Raw genomic sequence first — 19,765 nt, 5'->3', positions numbered from 1 at the left:
TTTAAAAAAAAAAAAAATCGTTTCTTAAAGGGACATGTTTAAAAAAAAAAAAAAAAAATTCGATTTTTTTTTTTTTTTTTTTTATATTTTTTTTTTTTTACTGCCTGGGGAGGGGGGGCGGCGCCCGGGCGCCCCCTATGGACGGGCCGCCACTGACTAATAGAGAGGGTAAATCTCCTTAACAGGGGCACAGACAGCAATAAAAACTGATAGGCATTCTAGTCCTTTTGCACTCTATCCAAAAAAAATGTTTTGCCTTAAGTTAAACTTTACAGAGGAGAAGAAAAAAAAAAAGAGGCGGATTGAACAACATTTTTTCCTGCCCAGTGTTTACCCAGTTGTATGCACCCCAGCCACGTTCCTTTGCCTATAATTGAAGTCAGGGCTGGACTGGGACAGAAATTTGGCCCTGGACTTCATCCAGACCGGCCCACTTTAATTTTGCAAACACGCACAAAAACATTAATTCATCAGTGACCATGACCAGCAGTGGCAGTACATTAATTCATTCATGCCTGTAGCCCTCTTTTTTTCCAGAAATACTACAGGAGAGGGTCAGAGACTGCAAAACATACTACAGGCGAGGGTCAGAGACTGCAGACATAGTACAGGAGAGGGTCAGAGACTGCAAAACGTACTACAGGCGAGGGTCAGAGACTGCAGACATACTACAGGAGAGGGTCAGAGACTGCAAAACGTACTACAGGCGAAGGTCAGAGACTGCAGACATGGTACATACTACAGGAGGGGGACAGAGGCTGCGGATATACTACAGGAGGGGGACAGAGGCTGCGGATATACTACAGGAGGGGGACAGAGGCTGCGGATATACTACAGGAGGGGGACAGAGGCTGCGGATATACTACAGGAGGGGGACAGAGACCGCACTCAGACATGATGATAGTGTCCTCCTCACCCCCTCATCACATTAGCCTCCTCCTCTGTCCACCATCATATTACAGTCTCCACACCAGTGTGTCCTGCTCCTGTGCTGTGCCCCTTTCACCTCTCCACAGTGCAGCACATCAGTGTCCTTCACTGTCCCCCTGCATGACATGTCTAAATCCCCCCCCCCCAGTAATGCCATGTCATCCTCTTTTGTCTGTCCCCAGACACAGTAGTGTCAGCCGCTGTCCCCAGTAATGTCATCCTCTGCCCCAGTGTCAGTGTCACTCTCCTCCTTCTCACCTGCCTTGCTCCTCCGCCTACGGTGAGTGCACGAGACGCGGCCGCCGTGTCTTACCCAAGAACAAGTGTACTCTGGCATCTATTCAAAAATGGCGCCAGACGGCGCCATTACGTTACTGCGCATGCGCCCCCCCCGGGCCGAAAATAGGATCAAATCTACGGGCGGTTGGCAACACTGCAACCATCCCACTGAGCCATCGGCCCACGGGGAATCTCCCGGTAGTCCCGATGGCCAGTCCCCATCCCTGATTGAGGTCCCTTTTAAGAGGGTTGCTATGAATCTGGTCAGGGCACTGCCGAAGTTCTCCAGGAGGCTCCAGTACATATTAGTAGTCCTTGACTATGCCACTGGTATCTAGAAGCAGACCATCTCAGAACACACAAGTTTTTCCAAAATAACTGTTCCAGATGTTTTACAGGAATAGTATTTCTTTGGAAATTTTGACAGACCAAGGAAAAGTAACCAAAAAGCTGGGCTGGGTCTTGAAAACTATTTGCCTACATACCTTAGTGTACCACTTACAAAAGATGGGTTGGTAGAAAAGTTCAATAGAACCCTGAGGGATATGCTAAAAGAAGTGGTTAACAGGGATGGGAAAAACTGGAACTTCGTGTTACCTTAATTAATTTTCCCAATCAGGGAAGTGTCACATCTCTCTATAGAGTTTTACTCTCAGAACATTTGTAATACATAGAATGTAAATATCCCCGGGGACTCAGGAAATTTAGGAGTAAGAGGTTGCAGTAAGGCAAGGTGCATTAACCTGCTGAAAGAGGCCACTACCATCAGGAAATACATAGGTAGATTCACACACATTGGCCTAACTTTAGGGCGGCCTAGCCTAGCCTTTTTAGGCTACACCGCCGTAAATTAGTTAGGCTAGTAGTGATTCACAATCTACTTACCTGCTAATCTACGGCGGCGTAGCCTAAAACGAGCGGGCGTAAGGGCGCCTAATTCAAATTGCTTGGAGGGGGGCGTGTTGTATGGAAATGAGGCTTGACCTCAAGTTTTTTGACGTTTTTTGACACTGCGCATGCGCCGGGCGACTACATTTCCCAGTGCACATTGCGGCTAAGTAGGCCGTACGGGCCTATTGATTTCGACGCGGACGTAAACGATGTAACTCCCGATTCGCGGACGACTTACGCAAACGACGTAAAAAATTCGAACCTCGCGGCGGGAACGGCGGCCATACTTTAACATTGTTATTCCACCTCATAGGTGGAATAACTTTAGGACGCCTAAGGCCTTACGGAAACAACGTAATTCGACGGCGTAGGCCTGGCGTACGTTCGTGAATCGGCGTATCCCCTCATTTACATAATCTACACCGGCCGCAATGGAAGCGCCATCTAGCGGCCTTCAGAAACATTGCAAGCTAAGATAGAACGGCGCAAGCCGGCCTATCTTAGCTTTGTTTAAGTGTATCTCTGTTAGAGAATACACTTAAACAAACGCCGGCGTAGATTCAGAGTTAGGTCGGCTTATCTACTGACAAGCCGGCCTAACTCTTTGTGAATCTACCTAACAGTTTTCATGAAGGGGTGTAAATGGTCAGCCACAATATTTAGGTACGTGGTACATGTCGTCGAGTAACATCCACATGAATGGCATAGTAAGTAATATGCTGTCGTCACCACTTTGATATCATATCCAATATTATGCATTCATAGTAACCTATAAAGTGTGACCTTTTAATGAAGCAAGGAATCTGGTTTGTATGGTAAAGTTTATTTGAGTTTTTTGCCCCACTGTCTTTGTCTTTAATCCTTTTACCACCTTTATTTACAACTTCTTCAGATATCAATGAATGTCTGACAATCCCTGATGCCTGCAAGGGTGAAATGAAGTGCATCAATCATTATGGTGGTTATCTATGCCTCCCTCGTTCGGCCTCTGTAATTAGTGACTCCCAGCCTGATCCTGGACCCGCTGGAAGCCCTCAGGGTGGTGCTGAAACTGATCAAAGAAACAACCCTTGTCCAAATGGGTACCAGCCTGATTCACAAGGACTGGATACTTGTGTAGGTAAGTGTGGTGTGATTCTTGGCATGGTTCTTTATTTTGAGGGATCCTAAACTTTTCTTTAAATGACAGTAGGAGTGGATGTTGTCCTGCAGCTTATTGTGACATTTGTGTTACTATAAATATACGTGTGTTAAAGTGGAGTTCCACCCAAAAATGGAACTTCCGCTTTTCGGAACCCCCCCCCCCCCATTCTCCGGTGTCACATTTGGCACCTTTCAGGGGGAGGGGGGTGCAGATACCTGTCTAAGACAGGTATTTGCACCCACTTCTGGGAACAGACTCGTGCGGGAGTCACGCCCCTACCTGCACCCCCGCTGTCTTCTGGGAAACACATTGTTCCCAGGAGAGAGCGGGGAACCAGTGACGGTGCGTCGCACTACTCGCGCATGCGCAGTAGGGAACCGGGCAGTGAAGCCGCAACGCTTCACTTCCTGATTCTCTCACCGAGAATGGTGGCGGGTGCAGCCGAGGGACAAGGGATTGCTCGTCCTTGGCTGCCGACATCACGGCCGTGCTGGACAGTGTCCATATTTTAAAAGTCAGCAGCTGCAGTGTTTGTAGCTGCTGGCTTTTAAAAATAATCTTTCAGCGGAATCTCCACTTTAATATAAACGCTGCCCATTGCTTCGGTTTATACAGACATTATTTGAGTTAAAGCCCAACTCCAGGCACTTCTCCAAGCTCTGCTTAGATCCCCCTGATATGTAGAGTGGGTAGCAGTACATCCACTAGGGTTGGATCTGGAGGTCCCCTTTTGTTAAAGGGGGCTTCCAGATTCCGATAAGCCCCCCTGCCCGCAGACCCCCACAACCACCGGGTTAGGGTTGTGGGGATGAGGCCCTTGTCCCCATCAACATGGGGACATCTTCCCCATGTTGAGGGCATGTGGGCTGGTACGGTTCAGGAGGGGGGGGGGGTGCTCTCTCGTCCGCCCCTCTTTTCCTGCAGCCTGCCAGGTTGCGTGCTCGGATAAGGGTCTGGAATGGATTTTTGGGGGTAACCCCACACCATTTTTTTAATTTTGGCACAGGGTTCCCCTTAAAATCCATACCAGACCTGAAGGGTCTGGTATGGGTTTCGAGGGGGACCCCTAAGGCATTTAAAAAAAAATGGCACAGGGTTCCCCCTAATACCCATACCAGACCTGAAGGGCCTGATATGGAATTTGAGGGGGATCCCCATGCATTTAAAAAAAAAATTTGGTTAGGGGTTCCCCTTGATATTCATACCAGACCCAAAGGGCCTGGTAATGGATTAAGGGGGGAACTCATGCCGTTTTTTTTTCAATAACTTTTATCTGTAGTTTTTTTTCCTTTAGAAATGTAATTTTGTGCAGAGACTGTTATAAACACGGGAAACATGCGCTACTTTACAGGCATACTATAGACACCACCCTGGTACGAATTTTAAAGGAATATTTAACTTTTATTGTTTCACTTTAAGCATTATTAAAATCACTGCTCCCGGAAAAACTGTAGTTTTTAAAACTTTTTTTGCAATGATATATGTCCCCTGGGGCAGGACCCGGGTCCCCAAACACTTTTTATGACAATAACTTGCATATTAACCTTTAAAATTAGCACTTTTGATTTGTCATGTTCGTGTCCCATAGACTTTAACGGTGTTCGCGTGTTCGAACAAATTTTTTGCCTGTTCGCATGTTCTGCTGCGAACCGAACCGGGAGTGTTCGCTCATCCCTCCCTACAGGTAAGTCTATTATAAGGCTTACCTGTAGGTAAAAAGAGTATCTCCTAAACCTGTACAGTTCCCTTTGGATGCAGCTGTTGACTTCAGCGCAGCATGCGCTCTGAGTGCTCAGCTGATCTGCCGGACCTTGCCGGAAAGAAGTCGGGAGTGACGACATCGCGGCTCCGGCCACTCACAGCGCCGGAGCCGAGATACACGGAAGACACGACGAGGGAAAATGTCGGCTCCCTTTGCATGGACTGAGATCAGCTGCCGACACGACATTCTAAGGTATTTCATAATGAGCTAGTATGCGATGCATACTGGCTCATTATGCCTTTTGCATTACAGGTTTAAAAAAATAAAATGAAAAAATCTGCGGGTTTACAACCACTTTAAGTTAAATTGAGGTTTAGAAAAGCTTTCTGTGTATTTCATTCAGATGGTGGAAGTTTGATTTCATTTTACGAGAGGAATTTAAAAAAACCTGTGAAATGAAAAACAAGCTAGTAAATATATGTTGTTTGTCAATATCTCATAATCTCTAATCAGCCTTAATGAAGCATTAAAGGGGTTGTAAAGGAATTTTTTTTTTCATAATAGGCATCCTTTACCCGCAGACATTCCTCTTTCCACTTCCTCATTGTTCGTTTTTGCTCAGAAGTTGCTCTATTTCTTCTCTGTTCTGTTCACTTCCTGCTTGTCTGATTGTTACTCACCACCGTGAAGGGAGGCTTTACTGCGGTGGTCAGTGACGTGCTCACCCCCTCCTGGGAACTACATCTGTGCGGCAGGACGCTCTCTACAAGTTAGAGACTTCAAGGTGGTGTGAATTACTCGGCGTGCCGCAATGCATACTGGGAAATGTAGTTCTTACATGAACGAGCGCCGCAAACCAGGAAGTGAATGAGTGAACAGAAATTAGAATGCCGGAGGTGATATAGATGAAGGAATTTAATAGGTATTTACTTGTTTTTTTAACAGAATCATTACACTATTCTGTCTGTCTACCTTGCAGACATTTAATTTTTTTTCCTTTACAACTTCTTTAAACCGTAACAAATGTCATGTTTCGTATTTTCCATATTACAACCCACCAACTAATTTAGGCTACAAGTATCAGAATTTGCCACCAACAAGGTGTTGCTTTTTTTTCACAGATGTAGATGAATGCGCCCTTGAAATGGATGACTGTCTGCCGAGCCAGGATTGTGTAAACATACCAGGTAGTTTCCACTGTAAATGTCCAGAAGGCTATAGGAAGATTGGAAATGAGTGTATAGGTGAGTATAACCATGTTGTACATTATATAGCTGGCTTTTTGCAGCTTTTTATACCTTTTACATTTTTTTTTTTTCATAACTACTTTTAATATGATAGACAGGGACATGCCACACCCCATGACCTGAAATACATTACAACCATTAGTGGTATACAGAAATGTGTTTATGTTTCTAGAGAAAGTGGTTCAATTATGACCTACCATTCAGCCACTGCATGTTATAGGCACAATACTATACTCGTAACAGATTTCAGTGACATAGGGCCAGATTCTAATACATTTACGTTGCTCCACGGCAGCGTAACGTATCCCATTTAGGTTTACAGCGGAAAGCAGGTTTACAGCGTAAGTGCCTGATTCTCAAAGCTCTTACCTGTAAACTTGCGGCGGTGTAACGTAAATCCAATCGGCGCAAGCCCGCCTAATTCAAATGGGGCGGGCACCATTTAAATTAGGCGCGTTACTGCGCCGAACGTACTGCGCATGCTCCGTCGGGAAAATTACCCGACGTGCATTGTGCTAAATGACGTCGCACGGACGTCATTTGTTTAGACGTTAACGTAAATGGCATCCAGCGCCATTCACGGACGACGTACGCAAACAACGTTGTTTTTTAAATTTCGACGCGGGAACGGCGGCCATACTTAACATGGCTTAAAACGCCTAGGGCTCAGCCCTAATTTTACGCGGCGTATCTCGACGGAAACTATGTAAAGTTAGATCGACGGGCAGCGCAGATGTTCGGGAATCGCCGTAACTAGTCATTTGCATAATCTACGCCGACCACAATGGCCTCGCCACCTAGCGGCCGGCCTAGAATTGCATCCTTAAGATCCGACAGTGTAATTCAATTACACCTGTAGGATCTTAGGGCTATCTATGCGTAACTGATTCTATGAATCAGTCGCATTGTTAGGACGGCCGGATCACAGAGATACGACGGCGTATCAGGAGATACGGCGTCGTATCTCTTTTGTGAATCTGGCCCCTAGTTTCCATTACTAATCATGTAGTAACTTACACATTACACCTTGTTGGTAACCTTTTTATTTTTTGTCTGTTTTAATAGTTTAAAAATATTTTGTGTTCCTTCACTTATAGAAAATCTCCCTCTGGTGTAATGTTACCCTGTGAAAAAAATGAAATGAATGCAAAAAACTATACAAAAATTAACTGCTAAATATCGCAACCTACCAACCAGAGTTATTGTGCACATGCCATATGTAAATCATGCCTTTGCATGGCCAGAGTTCCACTTACAAGAATTTCTCCAGAAAACATATGACGCTTACTAGTTTTTCACAGTGGAACTTTATTTGCTGATTTGTAGCCCTAAGATCCCTAAGGCAGAACTAAATGCATTAGAGGCCACCAGGGCTCCAGCAGTACAACACGTGCCCGTTCCCCTGTCCTTCTATCACTGCTGCTGACATCTTCCTCCAGTCTTTTCCTGGGTTTGGAATCTTCTTTGACCATACTTCACCGTTAAATCCCAAATGAAGTCTCACATCTTTTTTTATATTTTAATGTTTTATCCCATACAGTATGGGCTCATTCAGACGACACTAATCTAGACATACAGTTGTGTCTGCATGTGCATACACTTCCTTGGTCTTCCTGCACGGTCTTCCAGGTGCATAGGTGTGGACAGCCTATTGCATTAGGGTGTGCACCTCAAAGCTCAAACACACCTGCATGTGTATCAGTGGCAGCTGGTGCTCAACATTTTTGAGGGGGCGCAAACAAACTGAGAAAGAAAAAACATAAATTGCCACCACTGTGCCCATTAAACGCAGCCACTGTGCCCCTCAAACGGCACCAGTTTGCCCCCTCAAATGCAGCCAGTTTCCCCTCAAATGCAGCCAGTTTCCCCTCAAATGCAGCCAGTTTGTCCCCAAATGCTGCCTGTTTGTCCCCAGCCCTGTACTTACCTTCCTCGGGTCAGCGCCGTCCTCTCCACGCTCCCTCGATGTCTTCGCCCAACCTTGATGTCGCTTCAGCCAATCAGGTGACCGGTAACCAGACCCAGTGCACCTGATTGGCTGAGAGGCGGGTCAGTGTTAGGGAAGCGATTCCCCAACACAGCATGGTTAACCAGGGAACGCACAGCCTGTGCACCTTGTGGTTAACCATTTGAAAGCCAATTAGAGCTCACAGACTGTAATCGAGAAGCTTATTAGAGCCGCTGGCTCTAATCAGGCGCTTCCAAAACACACCCACCTCTGTTATTCAGATGGCCGGCACTCAACAGGGGGCCGGACACCTGAATAGTGGGCGGCAGCGGCAACAATAGATATTTTCATGCAATGCATGAATATATTTATTGTTGAGTGATGGGTGCAGGAGAGAGGGGGCCACGCTCCTGCGCCCACTATGGACGCACCGCCACTGATGTGTATATATATTGATGGTGTCAGTAGAGCAGTGGACTGTGTCAGTAGGGCAGAGATTTACTAAATATTAGGGGTTTACACAGGGAGAATCTGATTTTGCACTCTCCAGGTTTAGTAAATCAACCTCATTGTTAAACAGATTCCTCCCGTAGAACAAAAGAGTTCAAACTCTCTATATATTCATTTATTAATGTTCTTTAGCAAGGAACAGACATTCTACATTATTAATTATATTAACAAAATTAGTGTGTGCTGTAAATTGCCTCCAGCATTGTTCCTGTTTCTTCTTGCTGGAGGCTGCCATTTTGCTGAACAGCAAAACAGCAGTAAATCGTAAAGCGGAACTAAACCCGTTGATTTAACGGTTTTAGAAATTAGATACATTCTTGGAATGCCAAGATTGTTCAGGGTGTGAAAACACTAAAACGTTTTTCTTGCGTTTCTACCTTACAAGAAAAATGCAGGAAAAATGTTTCTCTTTAAGGCTGCATTCACACCTAGGCGTACAAAATCGCGGCGTTTTGTCCCGCGAATTGCAGCGACAAATTGCGGCGTTTTGTACCGCGATTTGCGGCAACAAAACGCCGCGATTGTGAATGCAGCCTTCACCCCCTCTATGGAGATGGTTCACATCTCCTATGCCGAACGCCGAAAAACGCCTGAAAAAAAGGTCCGGGACTTGTTTTCAGGCGGCAGGCGTACGGCGTTCAGCGTGGAGATGTGAACCATCTCCATAGAGGGCAATGTGAAATCATCCCTCCAGCGTCTCAGGGGCGGCTGCGGCGTCGCACTACAGGCGTATATACGCCTAGGTGTGAATGGGGGCTAAATCTTATGGGACTTTTCACACTACTGCACTGTGGGTGCGGTGCATTTTGAAAAGTCCTGCATGTGGCATCTTGCCCACCAAAAACACAGCTTCCCATTGAAATTAGAGGAAATTGCGGTAAAATCGTTGTAAGAATGCACCCGTGATTTATGTTTTTGGTGTGTTTTTGAGTCACATGTCCATTTTTCATAGGTGCGGGTGGCCCTTAAATGAACCAGAAATTCAGGGGAAACGCATCTAAAACACAGCAAAATATTGGTAAAACGTATATACGTTTTTACCACAATTTTGCTACAGAGCAGTGTGAAAGTACCCCAATTGTCACATTTGCTTGTGTCCTCAACCAAACTGACAAACCCTCAAATGACTGGTGTCATAACTGATCACATGTGCAGCACCATGGCAGTTGCAGATCAAACAGAAGTAGCTTCCTTGGCTGTAAAGGATAGGAGGGTTTAATTCAGCTTTAAGGCAGATTGGTCTCTACAAATTTGCTAGTGCCTAAAAATGCCTAAAATGGAGCGCAACTGAGCATGTGCAGAACAGGGTGTATTATTGGATTTTAACCACTTACAGACCGCCCGCCGTCATTATAGTGGAATTTTGAAGTGAAATTTTGTTATGGCAGCAGCTAGCTGCCATAACCCTGGTATCCAATTCTACAGCGGGCAGTTTGCTTTCAGATAAAAGTGGTCCCAGTTGCGGATTCGCCACAAGATCACTTTTATCATTAGTGGGAGAGGGCCCCCCTCCCGCCGCGCTCCGGGGGCATCCGCAACTTACTGGAGGCGATCAAATCCTGTCTTCTGCTTGACTGGCTGCCGAGTGAGGGGAAGATAGTCCCCACCCAGCTCCATACCATTGAAGGGCGAAAGCAACGTCAAAACATCACTTCTGCCCATAGAAAAAAAATATTTTCCAAACAACATATTTTTTATTTTATTTTTTATTGCATTTTAGTGTAAATATGAGATCTGAGGCCTTTTTGACCCCAGATCTCGTATTTTAGAGGTCCTGTCATGCTTTTTTTCTATTACAAGGGATGTTTACATTCCTTGTAATAGGAATAAAAGTGACACCATTTTTTTTGTTAAACCTGTAGCATTTTTTAAAACGTCGGCTATAGAGATTTTTAAGGGTAAATGTTTGTTGCCATTTCACGAGCGGGTGCAATTTTGAAGCATGACATGTTAGGCAAAAAATTGTGCTAACTTTACTGTTGTCTTATTTTTTAATTCAAAAAAGTGTATTTTTTCCCCAAAAAGAGCGCTTATTAGACCGTTGCACAAATTACGGTGTGACAGAAAGTTGTGCAACGACCGCCATTTCATTCTCTAGTGTGTTAGAAAAAATATATATATAATGTTTGGGGGTTCTAAGTAATGTAATTTTAATGTGATTTTAACTTGTAAACAAGTTTGAAAAATAGGCCTGGTCCTTAAATGGTTAAACAGTATAGTCACATATTTTAATTGTTTTACATAGCTATACCTACAAAATGGGCCAGCCTGAAGTGATCTAGCAGGACCTAATTTTCTGTCTAAAGTTCTACTTTAAAGGGAACCGGGCATTAAATAAATACAGGAGCTAACATTGTTGACCGCCATCTGAAAAAAACACTTGCCTGATTGTGTTTAGCTTCAATGTCCTCCGAGTTCTATACTTATTATATTAATGCATCAAGTAACTTCAGAGTGAAATTACAATTCTTGTTCTGTGCAATTGTTCTTAGTGAGTAACTTAGATAGTATTGAAAAAAAAGGGGTCAACCTGACCATCAGTAGTTGGCATCCTCCGAAATTCTTCATGACAGATATCCTGTGATGAATATGTAACTGGACTAAAAAGGGTGTTTTCTCTGTTTGCCTAAAGATTCTCCCTAAATCCCACAGCTAGATGTAAGATAATTGTAGAACTACACTCTCCTATTTGCATTGTCTCTATTCCTCTAATACTTTGGTCTTCTTACCATTGCAGACATTGATGAGTGCAGATACAGATACTGTCAACATCGATGTGTTAATTCTCCTGGATCTTTCACCTGTCAGTGTGAGCCGGGATTTCAGCTGGCATCTAATAACCGCTCATGCGTAGGTAAGAAGCTCTAAACTCTTCATCTGCTTCGGACAAGTATAGGGTCATGCAGAGGCGTAGCTTGAAGCTTGTGGGCCCCGATGCAAAAGTTGACCTGGCCCCCTGGGCTGTTCTCACCCTGTGCTCCTCTCCATTCAGGAAATGTCTCACAGCTAGTCCCTCAGCCAATGAGAATAGAGGGGTTCGGACCGTGGAAGGCAAAGTGGAAGCCCAGTACTGGAACGTGGCTGTGGCGCCCTTGGGCAGATCGGAGCTGGACTTTGTGGAGAATAAGATAATATGACAGGGAGGCTGCAGGGGCCCCCTGGAGCTAGGGGTGGGGTTGCGATTGTGACCCCTGCAACCCCTTATGCTATGCCCATGGGGTCATGCAAATGATGATGTATTTCAATGCAGGCACATCTCATTTTGACAGCCATCATACATTTTGTTTACAACCATGTTACTTTAGTATACAAATACACAAAAAATTCACTAGCGCTCAATGAGAAAATTCATAACCCAAATGTCAAAATTAAGACTTTTATGTGGGGTGTAAGGTAAATAGTCCAGTGCTGCGGAAATAATGGTACCCGGAAGTACCAAACATACAGAAAAACACCAGCAAAGTCGGCGCTCGTGGATATCTACAATGTTAAATAACCCAAATAATGTTGGGAGAAAAATATAATGAATAGTTGGGAAAACAATCCTTTTTATTGGAGATCAACTTCTGCACTGTAATGCACAGTCCATGTACAATGGTATAACAGGCTGATTGAGCTTATATACATCTGATGTAGTATTCGCCAGCAGCCACCAGCAGATTCATGGGGTCAGAGCTCACAGATTCAGTCACCATGCCATCAACAAATGGAACACACAGTACCTTTAGGGGCAGATGGAAGAGAGGCGATGGTAAAAAGATGGTCGTCACACCATCGACAGGGACCTGACCTCGGGTGATCCGTGTAGCCTCAAAGTGTCACCGCAGGGTGGTAGGAACAGGATCCTCCAGCGAATCCAACAGCCGGGGACACGGCGCGATGAGGTCTGTGAAAACGGGCGCTTGTTCCGTACGAGCGCGCTGACGTCACACGTCTGGGACGCCGCTCAGCAATCTAAACAGTCAAATAAGGATGTGATGGGTGCCCTCTGGTGGGGAATTCGTAGAGTGCACGCTCCCATACACTGTGATGGAAAACTGCCAGCGAAAAAAAGCTTTAAAATGAAGTTGATAAATAGCAAAATTTAAAATTTGGATGGAATTTCCATAAGTGGGGGATAGGTATATGTCTTGACGACGCGTTTCGCGCTTCAAAACGCTTTTTCAAAGGACTTTCAAAACGCGTCGTCAAGACATATACCTATCCCCCCACTTATGGAAATTCCATCCAAATTTTAAATTTTGCTATTTATCAACTTCATTTTAAAGCTTTTTTTCGGCTGCTGGCGAATACTACATCAGATGTATATAAGCTCAATCAGCCTGTTATACCATTGTACATGGACTGTGCATTACAGTGCATAAGTTGATCTCCAATAAAAAGGATTGTTTTCCCAACTATTCATTATATTTTTCTCCCAACATTATTTGGGTTATTTAACATTGTAGATATCCACGAGCGCGGACTTTGCTGGTGTTTTACTTTAGTATACAGAAGCCTGAAAATGCAATCTTGCAACTATCATTTGCCTGGTGAGGACATGTATTCATCAGTAAACCTGTATGTGCTATTGGAGGAAGAATACTTTCAATAGCAAAATGCCAGAGGGCTATCAGAACTTGGAATAATGCTTTTGTTAAGTCACAGTTAGGTTAAAAGTTTGTATTCAAAATACAATCTGCCTTTTTGTCGTTTGTGTCCTGTAGGAGAGTTTCCTATTCACAACCTTTCTTGGTGACCTATGCCACTAAGAAAAACAAGTGAGCCAAATGGTGATAAATATAGTAATGTATGAATTAGTAGGTAGATGGTGCTGCATTTCTTAAATTTTTTCCTAATATCACCAAATGGGGTGAAGCTTGTTTGGGTGTATGGAACCTGAACTCTAGGCTGGCAGCTTCGGCCTACCAAAAGGCTTAGATTGTAAACCAATTTAGGTTTTGATTGTGTAAAGTGAATCGAAGTGTCACCTTGTGATACTGCAGTCCAGATACAAGTTTATTCCAATGTAAAATCAAATGAAAACTTAATAAACATAATAAATAATAGACAAACAGATATTTGTTGGAGAGGTAAGCTCGAAAGGGGGACTATGAACCACATTTGGTATAGCTGTCATTTGGTGAGAAATTTCTGGGAAAAATTCACGAGATATATTGGAAAGTGTCGGGAGTACAGAGGAATCTAAATATAGACGTTTCATTGCTATATTTGATTCTAGACTCAATAAAGAGCATCAAGAAGGATATTTTTCATCATATGACAACAGCAGCTACAACAATAATAGCTTGCAATTGGAGAGAAAAAAAAAGGCCAAATATAGCAGATTGGATATGTGAAATGAACGAAATACAATATATGGAAAGACAGATAAGAGAAGAAGGATACATAAATAGTCAAATGCCAGAAATTTGGCAAAAGTGAATTTCGGCTCTCGGAAGGAATATATATAAATGGGGAAATAAGGTGAAATACGAAGGGGAAACGTAAAGGAAATGAAAAATGGGAGAGAAATAAGTGTGAGATGGGTGGTTTTTCTTTCTTTTTTTGGATGAATGGATGAGAGGATGAATGGATATGGAAGATAATAGGAGTATAAGTAGATAAATGATGAAGGGTTTATGGTTTTAAGGATAAAGTAACTAAGAGATTCTAATCAAGATTCGGTATACTGAATAACTAGTGGGAACAATGTATATTGTAACTGAATCTTGTATAATTGTAAAAGCTTTTTGTATTTAAGAAAAAGATTAATACAAATAAATTGAAAACAAACAAATATATATATATATATATATATATATATATATTTATATATTCAAACATAAAATACTTTCTCCCATTATCAATCGGAAATATATGTTTACAATTTTTTTTTCCTACCGTTGTTAGTTGTAATCTTTTCATTAAGCCATTTGATGTAAAGAAACTCATCTTTTCTTGTGATTTTCCTTTCTTTGGTCAGAGGACAGTTTGGTAACAAGAAATATCTGCAGCTGGGGGAAATGCTTTAAACAATCATTTTGCCTAAAAGCAGTTACATTATATTTAATAGCTATTTGGAGGATTTGATATTTTCCAGACTTTGGTATAAGTTGTTATCTAATCATCAACTTACAATATGTTTAAAGTATTGTTTTAAGAGTTTACTGAAAACAGAGTCTATGATTAGTCAGATTTCAGGAAGTAAATATGAGTCCATGGAAGTGTTGGAAAAGACCAGCTGAGAAAGTTTGCCTTATAGAGTCGTCATTAAAGGTCCCCAGAGAGTATTTCTGGCAGAGAAAGGGCTATGAAATCATGCATGAAATGGTGAGAATTCTGAGATGCCACAGTTAAGTTTGGCTTGGCCGCCCTCCAGAAAAGCTTATGCTGAACCATTTATTGTGCAAGACACAAAAAGACACATTGCAATCATTTTTTTTCTTGCTTATTTCCTTAATTAAAAGAACATGTTACACATGGTGCTCTTATCGCTTACAGATGTCAATGAATGTTCAATGGGCGCACCATGCCAACAGCGCTGCTACAACACCTATGGCACCTTTCTCTGTCGCTGTAATCAAGGCTATGAACTGGATCAGGATGGCTATACCTGCAATGGTAAGCACCCCTGTGCCGTGTTATGCCATTATAAATTGTTATTTTGAGCAGCATACTGTAGTCTTCAGCTGATTCAACACACAATCTTATTTGTCCGTTCTTCAGATGATAGAAGTTCACCGCATAGAGAAAGCAATGCGGCCATGTTGGTGCAAACCTTTTTTCATCATTTGACTTTCTCATTGTAAATATTTTATATCTGATGTGTTTAAGTTCTGCCTGGTGCTGAAAAAATGAGACAAACACCTTCTATGGCTGTACATTTTCTCTTACCCTCAGCAGCACGGAATTCACAGAAATCGTAAAAGTTTTAAGATTTTTTTTTTGTATCGCTCCTTAAAGGGGTTGTAAAGGTAAAAATGTTTTCCCTAAATATCTTCCTCTACCTTAGTGCAGTCCTCCTTCACTTACCTCATCCTTCCATTTTGCTTTTAAATGTCCTTATTTCTTCTGAGAAATCCTCAATTCCTGTTCTTCTGTCTGTAACTCCACACCGTAATGCAAGGCTTTCTCCCTGGTGTGGAGTGTCGTGCTCGCCTCCTCCCTTAAACGGGGAGGGGGCGAGCAGGAGAGTTAGGACGCCCACTAACACACAGCTCCTTTCTCTATCTGCAACGTAGAGAGCGTCCTGACTCTCCTGCTCCACCCCTTCCCCCTCGAGGGAGGGGGCGAGCACGACACTCCACACCAGGGAGAAAGCCTTGCATTACTGTGTGTAGTTACAGACAGAAGAACAGGAAGTGAGGATTTCTCAGAAGAAATAAGGACATTTAAAAGCAAAATCGAAGGATGAGGTAAGTGAAGGAGGACTGCACTAATGTAAAGGAAGCTACTGTACATAGGGATTTTTTTTTTTTTTACCTTTATAACCCCTTTAAGGCCCATACACACGATCTGACTTTTTGACAACAAATGTCCGACAGACCTGTTTGATCGAACAATCCGACTGTGTGTGTATGCTCAGTTGGACAAATGTTTTGTGTTTTTCACTGGACAAATGTTCGCTGTGAAAACAGACAACCATTCCGGCTACAAATGTCCGATGGAGGATAATCCGATCATGTGTGCACAAGTCCATCGGACTTAAATCCAAAGTACAAACACGCAGGCTCCGAACCAATGCTAAAAATCAGCCAACAATAGCAGAAGTGTCCCAAAGGGTGGCGGTAAAGAGCTGAAAAAACATGTGATTTGGTGAAAGTTGGCTGAAAAAGTCCTGCCGTGTGTATGCATACCAAGTTCACGGACAACGCCCTTCAGACAGAAATCCACAGAAAAGTCAGATGGAAGTCCGATCGTGTGTTTGAAACTCTACTTCTGCTAATGTTGTGTTATGGTTAGCAGTGCTTCTGAGCATGCATGTTTGTACTTTGGAGTTTTGTCCGACGGACGCAATCGGATAATCTGACAAGACACATTTGTTGGCGGACAATTTTAAAGCATGCTATCCGACATTTGCTGGCGCAAAATCCAACAACAATTGTCTGATTGAGCATACACACAGTCTGATCTTCCAACAACAGCCTGTCATCACATGATTCCCATTGGATAATGCGATCGTGTGTACGAGGCTTTCCAGTTACTGTGAGCCAGCAGACTCTGTGTTGTATCTGTGCCCTCCCCCTATCCTGACAGATATAGAATACTGAGAAGGAGGCGTGGCCACTCTAGAAGTTTAATTCTTCCACATCCAAATAACTAATAAAACAGAAGTGAGAGTTTTTGTTATTCAAATGAAAGAATTGCTGTATTTGTGAAATTTCATTGGTACCAATTTAGATGTAAAAAGCGATTAATGGATTCTTATAATGTTGGTGTGCTTTTTTTATCTTACTAATAATATAAATTGTACATCTATTACTATTTCTAGATATTGATGAATGCAGCTACTCCAGCTACCTGTGCCAGCATCAGTGTGTGAACGAGCCTGGGCGCTTTTCCTGCATTTGTCCGGATGGATACAGTTTGCTGGGCACCCGCCTCTGCCAGGGTAAGATCACACAACAATATTGCTGAACTAAACGACTAAGGGCCAGATCCACGTACATCGGCGCTTCTTTACGTCCGGCGTAGTGTATCTCAGATACACTACGCTGCCGTAACTTACAGCGTATTTCCCGTATTCTCTAAGAATTTGCGCCGTAAGTTACGGCGGCGTAGTGTATCTGTGTCGGCGTAAGGGCGCGCAATTCAAATGAGTGAGATGGGGGCGTGTTGTATGCTAATAAGTCTTGACCCAACGTAAATTACGTTTTTTCTGAACGGCGCATGCGCCGGCCGTGGGGGTATCCCAGTGCGCATGCTCGAAATTAACCCGCAACAAGCCAATGCTTACGACGTGAACGTCATTCTACGCAAAGCTCTATTCGCGAACGACTTACGCAAACAATGTAAAAAATTCAAAATTCTACGCTGCTTCAGGCGTATCTTGCTTTGTGGATACAAAACAAAGATACGCCGGAGCAAACTAGCAGTTACGCGGCGTATCAATAGATACGCCAGCGTAACTGCTTCATATATCTGGCGCAAAATTTTTGTTTCTCAACCTTTCATCAGTCAAGGCACTCTTTAAAATTCCACACAATCTGACGGCACCCCATCCTAAAATTTAAAAAACAAAGCTAATAGTTTTGCATAATGCAGCAACATCCACATAGGAAGGACACCCAACATTACTGGTGATTTATTCTTCCAAAGCCAACACACCTTTGCACACTGGCACTGATTAGTATTTCAATGTTTCACTTCTCTCTCACTTTCTCTCCCTTACTCAACGAATGTGACGCCAGCGCTGATAGGGAGGGACAAACAAGGATGCTGTGCAGGTGCTCAACGTCCTCCTTAGCAACCAATGATGTTATTGGTTGTTAGGACACTGGCGGCTAGAAGGTTGTGATGGTACACAATGAAAACCTGTGGCTTTATGTAACTAATAGGCAGGCTTGATCCACCCGCTGGCTTGTATACAATTATTGGCCAATTTATAGGCATTTTGCCAAGGCACCCCTGAAGGCACCCTGATTGAAAAAAGCTTGATTAGAGCGTATTTTCTGTGTATTAAATGGATCAGCCCCCTTCACATATATGTGGACTTAATCATATACTGTACGTTGTACTTGATTATATACAGCATGTAGATGCACTTGAAATCAAGTGTACAAATTGATTTATTTGAGTGCACAGAGCAACCTATAGCAGGATACAGTCAGATGTTTGTTTAGTACTTACAGTGTTAATGAGAAAGCCTAGGTGAGAGAGGTTGGGCTTCTTGGTTTCCGGTATTATATTACATACTATACTTCTGCTTTTCTGCTCCTTCTCACATTGCAAGTCTGTGGGTTGTATTTACTCATGAAAAAAGTTGCATAGCTGATCAAAACTGCATGTAAATTCATTCTGTGCAAATTAGGCTATTTTCTCTACAGATAAATTGTGTGGATAAGGAAAATGCTGCAATACGGCCTCTAGGTGCTGAGTATCATAGGAAATAAGTGTGCTCATCAGCTCCATCTAGTGGCCATATGCAGTATTCACCCCATCCACACATTTTATCAGTAGCGGCCCGTCCATTAGGGGCACAGGGGCACTGCCGCCCCCCATCCATGTGTTTGGACCCCTAATCTACATGCAGGGTGCCTAAAACATGGATTCCAATGGGAGTTTTTTTAAAGGATTCTATGTATTCTATGCATTAAGATAAAAAACATTTTGTCTATAGCAAGTCCCCCAGCACACCCTAATACTTACCCGGAGCCCCTTCTCTATCCAGCAATGTCCACGATTCCCTCGGCCATCCGGAACTCTCCTCCTGATTAGCTGGGGCACAGCTGTGGCACCATTGGCTCCTGCGGTTGTCAATCAAAGTTAGTTAGCCAATCAGGGGAGAGAGTCTCTGTCTGAATGGATACACGGAGCTCTGGCTCAGCTCAGGTACCCCCATAGCAAGCTGCTGATCTATGAGGGCACTCGTCAGGAGGGAGGGGCCTGGAGCAGCGAAGAGGGACCCGAGAAGAGGAGGATCCAGGCTGCTCTGTGCAAATCCAGTACAACAGAGCAGGTTTTTTTTGTTTTTTTTAAAGCGAGACTTTAAAATCACTTTAAGCAATCACTTTAAGCATGTGATTAGAGCTAGAGGCTATAATAGGCTTCATAAAAGGGTTGTGTGATAATAGGACAATAGCTAATGAATATTGGCTATTGTCGCACTGATTCTCCTTCCAGTGAATCAGGAAGCGGGTCGTGAGACATGAGAACTGTTTAGCGATTGTCCGAAAGGAGAGGAAATCCTATTGGTCACCTTGGAGGAGGGAGGGGAGGCAGGGAAAGCTGCGCCGCTGTGAAGTAGAGGAAGGAGAAGGTGAAAGAGAAATTCCCTCTCTTGGTTCAAATACTATTCCCTCCCATTTCCCCCCAAGCACAAATCCTCTCCCCCTTCTAGCATAAAAGAAAAAAAAATGTTGACACCGCTAGACATTTTGTGAGCTGTTAACTTCTTGTACACTCTGGGGCAT

At 43.4% G+C, this 19,765-nt stretch overlaps 1 protein-coding gene across 1 annotated transcript in view; it reads left to right on the top strand.

Moving 5' to 3' along the window:
• Nucleotides 1–19,765, top strand: part of EFEMP2 (EGF containing fibulin extracellular matrix protein 2) — a 64,572-nt gene that overhangs the window by 30,548 nt on the left and 14,259 nt on the right. Inside the window, exons 4-8 of the mRNA XM_040328902.1 lie at nt 2,993–3,220; nt 6,068–6,190; nt 11,389–11,505; nt 15,135–15,254; nt 17,125–17,244. Of these exons, the coding sequence (XP_040184836.1) occupies nt 2,993–3,220; nt 6,068–6,190; nt 11,389–11,505; nt 15,135–15,254; nt 17,125–17,244 (708 nt within the window). The remainder of the gene's footprint in view (nt 1–2,992; nt 3,221–6,067; nt 6,191–11,388; nt 11,506–15,134; nt 15,255–17,124; nt 17,245–19,765) is intronic.

The sequence above is a fragment of the Rana temporaria genome, chromosome 11, assembly GCF_905171775.1.
Source record: "Rana temporaria chromosome 11, aRanTem1.1, whole genome shotgun sequence".
Lineage (NCBI taxonomy): Eukaryota > Metazoa > Chordata > Amphibia > Anura > Ranidae > Rana > Rana temporaria.
This window is presented reverse-complemented; position numbering and strand designations above follow the sequence as displayed.